The sequence below is a fragment of the Aristolochia californica genome, unplaced genomic scaffold (genome assembly GCF_029961685.1).
Source record: "Aristolochia californica isolate CCGP_79_NKW_82.1479 unplaced genomic scaffold, dmAriCali1.0.hap1 SCAF_10, whole genome shotgun sequence".
Classification (NCBI taxonomy): Eukaryota; Viridiplantae; Streptophyta; class Magnoliopsida; order Piperales; family Aristolochiaceae; genus Aristolochia; species Aristolochia californica.
The window spans coordinates 31,129,840-31,145,303 of record NW_027181771.1 but is presented as its reverse complement, the minus strand read 5'-3'; the positions used below and the strand labels follow the sequence as shown (position 1 = coordinate 31,145,303).

Sequence of the window (15,464 nt, the reverse complement as noted above, 5' to 3'; positions counted from 1 at the left end):
AACTCATTTTTATAATTAATAAAATCAATGATTTTAAATTTTGAAGATGAAGATGCAGATGAAGTTGTCCACACTAACACCCATTTCGAATATGAAAATCATGTAGATGCATGAGATGAAGATGAAGATCAAATTTCCAATTTGTTGACTAACCCCCCCCCCCCCCTCCTTAGTTCGTCACTTACACTCTAATTTGTTGATCTTAATAATATGGAATCCTGAAATCAACAATGCTTCAAGTCTTCATCTTAATTCTATGTTGAAGTGTCTGACTCCTATGCATGGAGTCATCTCCTTTTGCCTAGATTTTTATCGATGATAAAATAAAAGTTGTGAGAGCATATAGTGTATGTGTTATGTACTTTAATTTATGTTTTTTAAACTATCACGTTTTAAAGTTTTTTAAATGTTCTTGTTATCCTCTCTTGAATGCTTATATTCAAAAATGTTTTTAACTACATGTTATAATGGTCAATTCAATGACTTTGTTGAAATTAATGAAATTCAATGTTTGTATAATATTATTATAATTACTCTTCTTTGTCAGATTTTATATATGTTATATCATATTTATTGTTCTTCACTCTCCCTCATTATTTAAATGCAAATTATAAAAGAATATTTTAGATTAAAATTTTAAGTATTTTTATTATTTTTAAGTCAAAATATAAAGTATAAAAAATCATTCTAATCCACAATATAATCTGATCCACTCCATACCCGATCTGATCAACATAGAATTGGTGCATGTGGATTTTGAAGTTACCAGAACCGATCCGCAAGATCCATAAGAAAATACATATAGTTAATAAACTCATCCGATCCGCAATAGTGTGTGGATCAAATTTTTAGAGTCGACCCACATTAGATCGCATGTGGATCTTATAGTTCCCCAACCCGATCGACGTGACCCATATGCAACCTACTCAAAACCAAATCCAAATGAGCCCTTTAAGATCTCCAACAAAATCTAGATAAAATCTCTAGCTAAGCTTACGAAAGACAAAGAATTCTCCAACGTTAAAAAGACAAAAACAAAAAAGGTTATTTTTCTATGGGTCTATTTATAAATCCACCTTGTTCAAATTGGACAATCGAAAAAGAATAATTACCATTCAAATTATTTCTCTTATTATCATTTTTCAATAACAAGCCATGTCTAAGTTTCTTATTTTGAATCCATTTTCTCCTAAAGTTAACCCCAGTTGGTAAATGTTGCAAATCTTTAATTTGGATCGTGTCATTTTGAACAAAAAGCAAACCACACAGAAGATGTTCATAACATATGATAAATATGTTGGACATGTTTAGAGGTTTGACCTTTCTTGTAGGAGCTTTTACATTTCCCTTAGATGTAGGCAATAGTGGACAGTTATAACTGCCCATAAGTTAAAACCTCTTCTCTTTTTATGGGAAAAAAATTATTTAAGGGTTACAGATTTAGTCTAGCAGAGCGCATGTGACTTTTGTTGAGGAGCCTCTAAATAGACGAGGTGATCTTTGTTCTTCTGGAATTTGATCACCATGACTAGATGTAAGCAACCGTTCACATTTCTGTTAATAGATTATGAATTTCATGATTTATTAGAAATTCATTTATGCTAAAAAAATAATCCTGTCTACCACTAATTTTACTATCTTTTCACTCTTCTCTCCCACTAAACAAAACAAAGTGACAGGCTTTTTAAAAAGAATGACATTTATATTTATTACACAATCTTCAACTAAACTATGAGCAATAATGCACACACCATATAACACTCGCCCCTACTTACACTCCGTGATTAAAAAAAAAAATGGTATAAGAATCATGAGCTAAATTTGTACATGCTTTCATGGTTATATCCTTGGGAAAGTAAAATTGCCTCCCATAAACTTTGCTGCTCGTCTCCCAAGTTGTTTGAATCAATTTTGCCCCAAATGTCTTCTTGATCAGTGACGACTCTCACTCGCTTTTGAACTTGAACCTCTACGTTATTGTTGAAGTTTCCAGAATTATTTGTGTATGATCTTTCTGGCTCCGAATCAGATCCGTAGTCTCTTACGTTTGATTCAGACTCCTCACAAAGAGAAGGAAGTGAACTAGGAGAAGAAGGCTTGTGGATCTCTGTTTCTTCTGTGATTTTCTCCAAGTATCTTCTCTGAGTTTCAGTTTTGAGCTTTAGCAGACGTTGCACCTGGCAAAAACAAACAATTACTCATAGATAATGTCTGATGAAAACATCTGAGAAGGCATCGATCTGAATGGAGGTTTTATATATCGACTCTCTTGTAGAAGAAGGAAGAGGACTAGGTCATTATGAGCAGAAAACTATCTGAAAGTGCAGGAAGTAATGGAACTCACTTCATTTCCATCCCGAAGTTGCCTTTGCATTTCTCCGTGCATCTTTAAGGCTTTGGAAATTTGAGCAGCTCTGCATATCATAAAGAAAGTGCTATTTTACTTTTGTTCTTGAATCTTTCTGTAACTAATTTGCTCGGTTCCCTTAAGCAGGACTCCAAATTCGAGGAAAGATCTAAAATTTGATAAGAGCAAGGGAACAATCAAGTATAATGAAAACTTGACAATAAGAGAATATTTCCGAACTTACGAGGTATAACTGAAATTTGGTGCAATTTCCGAATGACTTTTTTTCTCAAGTCCTCCTGAAGCAATGAATGAGGAGAAACGCTAAGAATTAGAAATGATACAGTTTCTATGAATTGCCAAAATGTGAGTAAAGAAAACTGGGGCTTACTGACAACAAATTCTGGAGCATATTTGGTAATCCTGTATTTCTGGTGAGAGGCAGAAGAAAAGATACGTAAGTTACATTAATCAAAGCTGTAATCTGGCGATCATGAGAAGGAAGAAAAAGTTATTTACTGATGATAGAAATATGTATATCATACCTGCAAGTGGCTTTTAATATGATATATAGTTAATCCTGGAACACCCATCACCTTCAAGATACCTTTAGGAGTTGCCCCTGCGCAGCCAGCATTTCAAGGCAGTATCAGTCTTCAAATCTGATGGATATCGGATTATCATTTAGAAGAAGAAAATGGGTGGTGGGAATTTAACGTACGATCAGCCCCTCCAAGCTGGGTGACTGCCATCTCGAAACGATCACGCAGCTCCGGCGTCCAGCGTAGCCTTTGCTTGCCTGGACCTTCTGAGTTGGTGGAAGTCATATCAGACATCAAGTTGGCTCCACACTCGGTTTCTGGGCAGACCTCTGCACGCAAAATACAAAATCATTAGAGAAAAAGTGTTGCAAAAAGATTTGAAGGGAAGCGAAACTGTTAGATTGCATCAAGAGGCAAAGATGATTTTCTGGACTCGACTAACCCGCCCAAGAAAGAAAAAAGGAACCGAAAGTGTAAGATTGCATCAACGGAGGGACGTGGAAGACGATGATGTTCCTTCCGTGATGAATTCTCGAAGAATAGTGTACTGATTTTAGCAGCAAAGAAGATGGCACGCATTTTCGTTGCCCCCATGATGTCTTGGAAAAAACTCCTAAAAAATATATTTTGTTGCTTCATGGTAGCTGCAGCTTTGCCGGCCGGAAATAATACCTAGCTGCTGGCTTATGTTGTTAGTTAACTGCCGTCTCTAGTTTCTAGCCCTTGGATGATACCAAACTCATAGAACGGCAGCTCGAACTGTCTAATTTCAGATTTTCTGACCTATAAGCAGAAAATACCTCTACGAGTAATTGTACAAAAACAACAACAAAAAATACCTATATATACATGCATACATATATACACACACAGAGATGATCCAATACGAAAAATCATTTGGTGCGAAACATGCAAAACGGCTACCTCAGCCGTTCGATCATAATCAAATGGCTGAAATAGTGTTTCGCACCAAATGGTTTTTCGTATTGGATAAGCTCTCTCTCTCTCTCTCTCTTTTTATATATATATATATATATATATATATATATATATATATATATATATATATATATATATATACAGACACACACACACACACACGAGATATCTATTCTAGTACTAGAACGAGTATGAGGTATTTTTTACCCATTTAATAGACAAATTACTCATTGATAACCAGAAAACATAAATAAATTTATAAATTAAATATTTAAATAGTAAAGTATTTTACATATAAAAATTATAATGACATACAAGACATTATAAAATATTAAAAATAAAAAAATTAGCTAAACATATAATTAGGCTATCTTTACTTAAATATTCTTTAAAATTATCATTTCCCACACAGTTTTTTTTCTTACACTTACAAAGGGAGCATTGAAAATCAAAATATACCCCTCTTTTACTTGAATAATTAGGTAATCAACTATGAAATATAATTTAAATATATTTTTAATTCATTTAATAAACTACTCCACTCAGATCAACAAATCCGAGCTCCAAGTGATCTTTGATGAGTGTTCTGAGTGCTCTTCAGATCAACAACTCACTTATGAAGGTGTAAAGCCGAGTCGAACAATTTTTTTTTTAATCTGAACTAGCTAAACTATGAAATTCTCATATGCAAAACAAAGAATCTTAAGAACAGGTGTGAAACTGGATGAGGACAATTAACGCATTAGTTCAGTGAAGAGAATGAATAAAAAAAATTATTAAACGCAATTCTATATCAACTAATGCAATCAACGAATCAGATTTTGGAAGCCTCCATGAAAGAGAATGAAGAAAGATGAGCCCGTCAGTTTTTGCACTTAACAAAACGAAGAAAAGTAATGAGACATGAAGAATTAAACTCTGGTTACCTGAAAATTGTTGATGAGAATCCTGTGAATAAACAGTCCAACGCACACAAGCAACGTCAATTACGGACTGAGAAGACTGAGTTTGAAGGGGACAATTATATATACAAGTTCAGATGAGGAGAATTCTGGAGGCGATATTTTCTGAGGGTGGAGAGGATTTCCGCCAAAGGGGAAGAGATGCCATGGCATGGCTCTACTAAGAATGAGGAAGTTGGAGCAGCCAAGAAACGACAAGAAGAATTGCAGTAAACAAAGGGAGACGAGTACAGGATGAAGACAACTCGCTTTACAGTAACTCCAAGGTGTTTTCCTTGTGGAGAACGATGAACGACCCACACATTATTTGTCGCAAGGAAGGAGACAACAGTTGAAGAAAGCATAAACTAGGAAGAAGCATACGTAAGTGGTAAATCACCAGCGAGGCTTGGTTTTTTTGGCCATTGGAAAAAAGACTGAAGCTTGGATTTAAGGGATACTTTGGCTCATATATGTGGACACGAGAGGTGCAACAACATAAAAAGCTGGGTGAGAGAGTGGAAGTGATAATCCGGTGACGAATAAATCTAAAAGGGGCACTTTTGTTCTTAATTTTAACCCTTTTTGTTTAATTCCTTTGTATTTTTAACTAAATCAAAGTGAAATGTCAACTTTATAGATTATGTTCATACACAACATTTAATGTCACCCACAGAAGAAATTACTCACAAAGTATACACAACAAATTGCCTTTAAGACCAATTACAATGCTAGCTGTAGGGACTTATGTTATTCAATTGACTACAACAATCAACTTACAATAGCACTTACTAACTCAAGTTCACAATGGCTTACTAGACACATTGGCCTAGACCTGCAAAAAGGATTTTTTAAGTAACTCACTAGGCTACACAAGACTTGACCTATACATGGATTTTCAACATTGCTTACCTATTCCAGTTTTATGGCTCATACATTATCAAACATAGCTCCCAACTTCTATTGCTTAGGCATAGCAATTTTTCTTGACAATTTAAGGTGAGGATGGTCTTGCCTACTCAAGGTTAAACCCAATTGAAAATATTACCTGCTTACAATGTAGCCCAATATAATTGCCTCTCAATAGGCAAATTTTAAAAATCAAAACACAAACAAATAGGTATATCAGTCCTTAAGTACGTATCTAATAAAATCAACAACTTAAAATAGTTCTTAATGACTTGATTTGTAAATATAGTTAACTCAAAATGATCCTCAATGACTTAATTTTAAAATGCAGATTCAAGGGATTGGTTTTTCAAAGTGTAATGATTGATTTAAAAGTATAGCCCAAAAGCAGTGATATGAATTTACTCGACCAAGTGTGATTGAAATATCTTGAAGTATATGCATGTAAATACTTAGATTTGAAACTTTATCCCTAAATTTTAATACTTAATAAAAGCTATTTAAAATGCTTCAATAAAAAAAACAACATACGAACACATATTAATGTGATTTTGAAAATAGAAGAGGATACAAAAATGATTTCAAATAGTCACAGTGCCTTGGTGGTATCAAATATGATCTTAAAATTACTCGGCACATGTTCAACAAATTGAAATTAAGTATTCAATAAGGATTTAAATGAACAATCCTAGAAGCTTTGGAGGAAGCAAAAACTTTCCAAATTATATGTGAGGGCTTAGGAGGATTAATTTTCACTAAGGGAAGAGAGATTCCGTTTAGGAAAAGTTTGGGTTAAATAGCATAATTCCCAACATTCAAAAAAAGATATCATGAATGGAAAGGCTATTTTAGTATTTAGTAAAAATAACTTAAAACTAGGTCATAAATTACATAAGTTGGAGACGAACAACTTCCAGATCTAAGTTTGACATTCAAATTTTTTGAATTTCTACAACTTGAGGTCAAATCTTGTGCTAGGGTTCGACTCCTTTTTCTTCCAATGACTTGATTATGTAGTTGAATCCTTCATAAGGTTCAACTCCTCATGCTCCGACACCCTACAAGGTCGACTCTTTTTATTTTATTTTATTCCAAAGCTCTCTATTAGGAGGAGTCAAATCTTTTTTGTTGTGGGGTTGAATCATCCCATAGGTTTGACTCCTCTTGCTCCAATGGGTTCGACCCATCTTCTTCTTTAATAACTTTTTGGTTCTTTGTATGATATTCTTTTACTCTCTTTGCATGACAAGGGTTTGAATCCTTCCATAGAAGTCAATCTCTTTTTACTCTTTTTTTCTTCATATGCTTTATTCCTTGTCTTTTCATTTCATGATTTCATTTTTTTTATTGATGTATTTAACTTATTTGCATGGGTGTGACTCCTTTGAGCTTTAGTACTCCAATTCTTCAATTCTCTAGCTAAAATGTTGACTTCTTTCTATGTGATCATCTCATTTTGCTTGTTTTATACTCTTCTTACCTTTTATATGTTGGTTGTTTATAAAAATGATTCTTTCATTATCTTGTTCGATCAAATGGTGTGTCTTCTAGCATGAATTGTTTGCTTCCTTTTTATGAACCGTTGGATCAACCATGGCCACTCAAACAGATATGCTACCAAAAAAATCTCTTCGAGAGATTTTTTACCAAGCATTATATTTACTTAATGTACATCATTAGTAACTGTAGTGTTTATTATCATCAAAATTATCTCTGTGAGGATCTTGAAATCAACAGTATAGTTAGCAGTTATTATGGGAAAATATTTTTGCCTAAAAAAAATAACTTGTTCAATAGAAAAGTGTTTGCACCCCGAGACATTCTAGGGTTGAGGGTCATCAAAATACAGTACTCCCCTCTTGTTTGTCTAGTCCCTTATTCTCAAAAGTTTTTTTTTTAATTTTTATTTTAGAAAAATAAATAAGCACTTAATATGGGCATTATGGATATTTTATTTTTTACGTTATATTTACATTGATGTTATATGTGTGAACATATTAGAAAAAATATACAGCTGCCATCACAAATGCCTATGCGGGGCCCAAACTATGTTCCAAACCCCTTGTCTCCAAACAACTTAGCTTTCTCCAAAACCCATCTTTTCTCTAATTGAAGCGATGCCACGAAGCTATACTCATTTGAAATGAAATTATCGTTTTTCTCAAAAGATAACATCAGCAGGTATTGGACTCGTATCGATCAATTTGTCTAGATCTTCTTTCAATTTTGTTTTAAATCTAAATCTATTTTCTCATAAAGGGTATTAATTTTTAATCCCTAAATTCTTTTCTTCTATCATTTGAATTATCTCTTGAGCATCTAGGTTGCCTAAATTAAAACATTTAACATCCAATGAGGATTGAATGATAGGTTTAGTTATCACCTTTGGATGTCCATAAGGTAATGGTTCCTTGATTTTTGTATGAATATCTTAGACTTTTGTATTGATTTTTTGAAAAATCTCATCAAGATGTTCTCCCATTTTGTGGAGATACACATCGGTGTAATTATTTTATTTTACTCAAGCTGCTAATTTTGTTAAAGTCATTGATACCTTGACATAAGCATTTGCTTCTATGTTAGGATGCTATGAAATTTTAAGAAAAAGTCGTAGGAGGATATATAGAGGTAATATATTCCTCCTTATCAGTTTTCCAAATTTTTTGAGAACATTGATAATTTTTCTTCTTCATTGTTCATATATTTCATGAACTAATATGGAAATGAAGGACCTGTGTAACTGGTTTGGTTTCTTTTTGCTTCCTCGCAACCTTCTTCCCATTGTTTATAGAGTTTTTCTTTTAAAATTCTAATTCTTTTTTGTGATTTTTTTTTTACATACCATTCCCTAAATGGTGCATTTTTGGCTTTATAGAAGAATGCACTTAGGGGGTTAGTCAACATGAATCAGGACATGAACTTCAGTTGCATTACTCAGTTCATGTTATGAGGTAGTTAGTGGAGCGCCGGAGTTCAAGTCATGTACATCACTAACTTGACTCACAAGATCATGTCCAAAGCATAAACGAGGGAAAAATGCTTTCCTCCAAATTTTGAGAATCATGTACATGAAACGAACCCGCCCCTCTTTGCCGCACACACTCTCCGTGAGTCTGCTCATTTCCGTTTCCAGCACCCCTTCTCTCCCCGAGCTCTCTGCTCCCTCTCTCGTCTCCACCGTCCCTCTTCGATCTCCCTCTCTACGACCTCTCCCTCTCAACCTCCATTGTAGAGTACAGGAGACCGAGAGGTTCTGTGACGAAGGTCGAGAGGGAGAGGAGAGGGAGGGAGGCCTTCCTCCCTCGCGACAACTTCTCTTCTCTCTCGGCGTCCCTCTCTCCTCCTCCTCCCTCCCTTCAGCCATCCTCCCTCTCCTCTCCCTCTTGACCTCCGTCGCAGAGCACGGGAGGTCGAGCATCTGTTGCAGAGCTTCTCGGCCTCCCTCTCGGTGTACCATCGGAGCACCGCCTCTGTCGACATTGGTCGCTGGCCCGCCGCGATCACTGTTACCCGCTGGCTCGCTGCTATAGAAGACAACGATGGTGTTTAATTTTTCTTAAGTTAGGAAAAATTAAATTATCGTCATAAAAATCATTAATTTATGATTTTTATTTATAAAATAATTATCTTTATTTATTTAATATATTTGTTTTATAATTACTATATTCAAATAGTGATTTAATAGTCATATTTAAAATATTGTTAAAATAAATATTTGATAAATTATTTTGGTTTAATTATCCGATTGCTAAATTGATTAAACCAATGGTTTTAAATTTTGTGATAATATATTATTAATTAATAATACATAAAATATATTATGTACATATATATAGTGTGTTAAAGTTATGATTAGATCAATTTTTTCTCTTAAATTATTCATTTTTAGGTTAAAGTATATCATATGTTATTAATAAATTAATAACTCAACGTATTACTTTCATTTTTGTTATTTATAACATTATTTATTTATTATTGGTAATTAATCATGTACATATTTCATTGGCTCATGTAATTACCATATGAATGCACAATAAAATATCTAATTCAATTAATAAATATATTAATATATTTAATTATACGTTAAATAACTTATTCGTGTAGTAATAATGGTTGTTTTACCTAATTTGGGGTTTAAGGATTATGTTTATATTTTGAAAATACTTAAAAGTTTTCATAATTGAGTAATACCCTAAAAAAAATCTTGAGTAAGATCATCATAAAGAGAATTATGCTTCCCTTTGATATAATCAATGTCGAAAATCGAAAACAAATAATTGAGATGGATTTAACTACATAAAAAAATATTTATTTATTTATTTATTTTTGAATTTTTGAATTGTTGAGTTGTTTGTTTGAGATGGGTTCCATTTTCTAGATTTGAATCTAAGTAAAATCCATCCTCATGTCTTTTTAGGTCTAAATACATGGTAAGGATAAAAATAATAAATCATAAAATTTATAACAAGTAATTATAAATTATAATAATTCGTACATTTCAATTAAATTGATTTCTAACAATTAAAAAATTATTAAACTTAATATATTATTTTTAAAATAATAAAAATACCAAGTCGTAACGGGGCACATATGCCTATCTGAATTCTGAGGAATGTGTCGTGCCAGTGGGACCCGTCTCCGGATGGATCAATTAAATCTTAAAAAGTTGCTTTAAAGGGAGTATTAAAGTGAGTGGGTTGTGCTCCAGTAGCTCTCGACTACAAATCTACAACTGTTAGGGCTCTCACCGTTCTTCCCAAGGAGACACAGGAAAATATTGGCGAACATGGTCTCGTTGTGATTCTTCGTTCATCACGGACCAACAGAACAAACCGAACGCCTTATCGTGTTACACTGAGTGAAGAAAAGGAGACACTACGGAGGCAGAAAAAGGGGCACACAATGGGGTTGGATTATTACAAAATTCTTCAGGTTGATCGCAACGCTAGAGATGATGATTTGAAGAAAGCTTATCGGAAGCTCGCCATGAAATGGCATCCTGACAAGAATCCCAATAACAAGAAGGAAGCCGAAGCCAAATTCAAGCAAATCTCTGAAGCATACGATGTACGCACTTATTCCATTTCCTTCCTGTGCTAATATGTTATGCCATTTTTCCTTACTGAAAGCCATCGTTTTTTTTACTCCTTTGTGTAATTGATGGTATTCGGTGGTTAACATTTTTAAAGGATTTATATGTTTAGGTTCTCAGCGACCCCCAGAAACGGGCAGTCTATGATCAGTATGGGGAAGAAGGCCTCAAAGGGCAGGTTCCGCCTCCGGGATCTACCTCTGCCGGGCCCTCCGGTGGTATACCTAATATGTTCAAATTCAATCCGAGGAGCGCAGATGATATTTTCTCAGAGCTTTTTGGCTTCTCCAATCCATTCGGCAGGATGGGCGATATGGGCGGCTCGCATGGCAGTGCTAGATTCCCACGGGGCTTTGGAGGGGATATTTTCGCCCCTTTTGGGGGTGGTGGTGGGGGCGAGGCATTGGCTAATGCACCGCGCAAGGGTGCCCCAATTGAGCGGAATCTTCCATGTAGTTTAGAGGATTTGTACAAGGGCACCACTAAAAAGATGAAAATTTCCCGGGATGTCTTGGATTTTAACGGGTGAGTTTTTTCTTTTTGCCTAACCTTATATCTATAATGATCCTTACTGAAATTTGTGCCGACTTGAATGGGTAAAGGTTGTATTAAGAAATATAGAATCTATTAGTATATTGTCTACTAATCCATTTGAAGTTACGATGCTGAAAAAAAGCTTTTGCGTAAAAGCCGGTACAGATCTATTTCTGGCCTTCTAATCTGATTTCCGATGCGTTAGAATTTTTTCCTGCATTTACATGAGTGCCATATCTTTTCTTTCTGGCGATCGTCAGCATTTCTTGAGCCAGATAGGATGGTTGTGGCACGCTTTAATTTTGCAGTTTTACTTCAACCTGCATTGTTGGTCCTGCTACAAAATCCGGAATACAATTCTTTTCACCTCTTTGAACTATTTCTCCTATTGAAATCTACAGCCTTACTAGAATGTAGGTTTCACTTTTAGGTTTGCATTTTCCACTTACATATATTATGAAGATTTTTTGTACAATGGTCAATGATTGTGTTACAATATGTGGGAATTCACTCTGAAAGATAAGTTATATGAGTTAAAAGTTCTACAAGTGCAGGTCCGAAAATGCTATATGAGGTTGAATAGCTTCCAATGAGAATCATAAAAGTTTAATCTTGTTATCTATTTTATATGACAATGTGATGATTAGTGGGTACATGGTTCAATACCATTTTATTTCTATAGGTGTTTCCGTTTTTAAAAGGTGATCAATGCATTAGTCCAGTAGAAGAGTTAATCAATCACCTGCCAGTGCACTGCTCATTGGTCATTGTCCCAGTTGTGGTGCCAACTTTTTGCAGCGCATTCCTGAAGTTCTTCTTGATTATGGTTAGAAATAGTGAAAGGGGATTTTTCATCGTAATTTATTTTTTGGCAGCAGCTGGTAAGTGGGTATTTCATTGGCTTTTCTTGCAAGCTGGTGGCCTTTTTCTTTTTTGTTTGAACTGGTGGTACCTTTTTTATTTATTTATTGGACTGGTGGCCTAATGTAGCTGCAGCCTTGACAAAAAGGAGATGTGATTAACCTTTTCATGGATTTCAAATATTTGGTTGTAGGGGTTTTAACACTAATTTAACATGAATACAGATCTGCTCCCTGCTTAGCTAAAGAGTCAACCATATGATTGGGTGATCTTGCGTTGTTCCCAAAACAAGACAAAACCTGAAACAATTTCCATGATTTTGTGTAAGACCTACCACTGTCTCCAAGGAGATTCAACCGCCTTGGAACACCAACTAATCACCATGCCAGAGTCACCTTCAATCCAGAGTTGCCCAGCAATGGAATTCTTGAAGGTAGGCATACCCTACCCGAATAGGAAGCAATGGTGACACCCTCATGTGGTCTTAAAACACCGTCAATTACTGCCTGACCAGGCTGCCAGATACACAGCCATTAAAGTTTAATTTATGATGTTTGAAAAAAAAAAATGGTTTTCAATGACACCTTTTTGGGTGGGGGCGCACCATCTCAGTTACCCACTTTTTCTGAGGGAGGCAAGTTGGGCAACCAATCTCTTATTATTTCTGTCAATGATGCTATTAAGATTTTGAAACTTCTACCTGGTGCTGATCGTAGCCAGGATAGGTCTAGTAATACCTGCAATCATCCTTTCCTAACTGCTACTCTTGTTGTTAAAGTATCGGCTACTTCTTTCAAATCAGATTTTCCAAGAAATTTGAGGGAGAACAAAGTCTGTCCGTTTTTGGGAGGCAGATTCCTTAGCCCAACTTAAGGAGGTCTGGCAGCTCACTTTTAAGAATTTAATTATAATTGTATGCACACCATTTGAAAAAACAAAATTGTAAGTGTATGTACATACTCCAACAATTTGCCGACTTTCTTGTAACATAAGTCAAAGTAGCAATCGTTTAAGGAAGCATGTGGTTAGGTGTTGCTTACATTAAGTGGGGTTAACCTTTTGGGACCATTCAAAAATGTGAAGGACAATGAAGGACATTCAAGAGCCAAATCATCAATTGACATCTGAATACATAGGCAAACATATGTTTCTTAAGTAGCTGGAAAGAAATCTACAAGCCAAGTGAATGTGTTTTCTGTGTCTTTAATGAGAGTCCTTAGCATATGTTTGCTCCAGAACTGAGGTAGGATTATTGGAAATTATTATGTTGAGATTAGAGTACTAAGCTTCTTATAGAGCTTCTTGCCATGCTTTTGCATAAGTTAAAAAACTATCAAAATCTGATCACACCATGGTGGAATTCTAAAGTTTGCTCACTTAGGCTGTGTTTGGAACACAGAAAGTGGAGTGAAAAGAAAGAGAAAGAGGAAAGAAAAGAAAAACGAGGTTTTTTTTTCTTCGTTTGGATGCCCATGGAAAATGAGAGAAGCTGGAAGAGAAATATATTTTTTCTTGTTTGGATACACATGGAAAATGAGAAAGAATAGAAAATTAGCAATATTTTGAAATTTGGATGATTAATATTTTCTCACAAATTTTTATTTCTTTTCTTTTCTCCCCAAATTCCATCATTTAGTGAGAGAAAGTTTATTAACTAAGACAGTGATTTTCTTTTCTCTTGATAATTCTCTACTGCCAAACAACAGAAAATTACGTTTTCTCCCCTTTTCTTTTCTTTTCTTTTCTTTTCTGTGGGTTCCAAACAGGTCCTTAGGGATTGGATCTAAAGTTTCTGACACTGTCAAAGTTGTTTTCATTTTCAAAAAAAAAAAAAAAAGTTGTCTTGGAGATAGCTCCTAAAATTTTCTATTCCTAAGCTTTCCACCTCCAGCTTGTGGCATTATTTCAGTATTTTGGAATTGATGGGGTCACTGTCTGATTCCACCCTTAATGATGGCAATGACAATACTTAACAAAGATTCCTTGGCAATGCTCGTGATAGCTCAGTTTGAGTAATGAAATGAGGCCATGTCAAAAGACACATGTATCTCATTAGGAACTGTCACTCTTACATACCATCAAAGTATGTATCTCATTAGGAACTGTCACTCTTACATACCATCAAAGTGTTAATCAACTAGTGAAGTTGATTTGCATTTTCAAGGTCTTGGTACCCCTATTGGTCAGATATTGAAGTCTGATGTTTCTAATTCTTTGTCTTTGTTATTCCTGATTTGGGATTCATATTTGATGTATTAAAGCCTTATAAAATGCCGCAGGTTCCTGTGACAGTTTTTGCAGGATTTACTTTTGTTGGACTTGTTCATTATATTTAAGGTTGCATGGCGCATTTTGCACCATTGTAGTTCTTTGGTAAGTACCCTGAGGTTTTGTCTACCTTCTACTTAATATTAATCTGCCAGTGGATTCATGTATGTCAAAAAAGCAATTTTTATTTTTAGGGTGACTGCTTTTTTCTTTGGTCCCCATACAAGTTCACTCCTGAACTTGAAAAAGTGAGAGGAAGATGCTATCTGATAACAGGAGCCCTCTCTGTTGTCATTCGCTTGTGTGTATTGTAATCGACTCTTCTAATCTCTTTGTTCATTTTCAGGAGACCCACAACCGTGGAGGAAATCTTGACAATCGAGATCAAGCCAGGCTGGAAGAAGGGCACAAAAATAACATTCCCAGAGAAGGGGAATGAGCAGAGGAACTTGATACCTTCAGACCTTGTGTTTATAATTGATGAAAAGCCACATGGTATCTTCAAAAGGGATGGGAACGATCTCATCATGACCCATAAGATCTCCCTTGTGGAAGCGCTCACAGGTTACACTGTACTGGTGACAAACCTAGAAGGTCGAAACCTGACCATCCCAATCAACAGCATTATCAGTCCCACATATGAAGAAGTGGTCAAAGCTGAGGGGATGCCAATTCCAAAAGAGCCAACCAAGAAAGGCAATCTAAGAATTAAGTTCAACATTAAATTCCCCACCAGGCTCACAGCAGAGCAGAAGACAGGCATCAAGAGGTTGTTAACGTCTTCCTAAATGGTTGTTCTGCCGTCTTATGCCTTGTGTAAGTTTTGACATTTCTCTGTTCAAATTTACATTTGCAATTAGCTCCATTTATCTTTAGGAGAGAAGTGTACGTTAAATTGGTTCCGCCTGTAGAATGATTATTTATAATGTAATCGGTGTCTCTTGTCCCCATTCTCCGATTATATGAATGGAGAACTGAAGATGTTTGAGGTCACATGCTACACCCGCTAAAGAGTGAGTTCAGGTTAGATT

The 15,464-nt window shown here is 35.2% G+C and overlaps 2 protein-coding genes across 2 annotated transcripts; one reads left to right on the top strand and one right to left on the bottom strand.

Annotated features, from left to right (window-relative positions):
• Positions 1-1,808: 1,808 nt before the first annotated feature.
• LOC137943077 (protein PHR1-LIKE 1-like) lies at positions 1,809-3,468 on the bottom strand. Its single transcript, XM_068788771.1, has 4 exons — positions 3,438-3,468; positions 3,069-3,218; positions 2,893-2,969; positions 1,809-2,177 (listed from the first exon to the last, which is right to left on the bottom strand). Exons 1-4 carry the CDS (start codon positions 3,466-3,468, stop codon positions 1,809-1,811), a joined length of 627 nt encoding a protein of 208 aa, XP_068644872.1.
• Positions 3,469-10,402: 6,934 nt separating this feature from the next.
• On the top strand, positions 10,403-15,383 carry LOC137936047 (uncharacterized). Its single transcript, XM_068780566.1, has 3 exons — positions 10,403-10,745; positions 10,883-11,295; positions 14,780-15,383. Exons 1-3 carry the CDS (start codon positions 10,581-10,583, stop codon positions 15,219-15,221), a joined length of 1,020 nt encoding a protein of 339 aa, XP_068636667.1. The 5' UTR covers positions 10,403-10,580; the 3' UTR covers positions 15,222-15,383.
• The last annotated feature ends 81 nt before the right edge of the window (positions 15,384-15,464 follow it).

Excerpts from the sequence above, each read along its gene's own strand:
- LOC137943077 (XM_068788771.1), bottom strand. The coding sequence starts at position 3,468 with ATGCGTGCCATCTTCTTTGCTGCTAAAATCA. Across the intron at positions 3,219-3,437 it reads CTTCTTTGCTGCTAAAATCA|AGGTCTGCCCAGAAACCGAG; the intron begins GTACACTATTCT and ends TTTTGCGTGCAG. Across the intron at positions 2,178-2,892 it reads ATATTAAAAGCCACTTGCAG|GTGCAACGTCTGCTAAAGCT; the intron begins GTATGATATACA and ends TGTTTTTGCCAG.
- LOC137936047 (XM_068780566.1), top strand. The coding sequence starts at position 10,581 with ATGGGGTTGGATTATTACAAAATTCTTCAGGTTGATCGCAACGCTAGA. Across the intron at positions 10,746-10,882 it reads AAATCTCTGAAGCATACGAT|GTTCTCAGCGACCCCCAGAA; the intron begins GTACGCACTTAT and ends TTATATGTTTAG. Across the intron at positions 11,296-14,779 it reads GATGTCTTGGATTTTAACGG|GAGACCCACAACCGTGGAGG; the intron begins GTGAGTTTTTTC and ends GTTCATTTTCAG.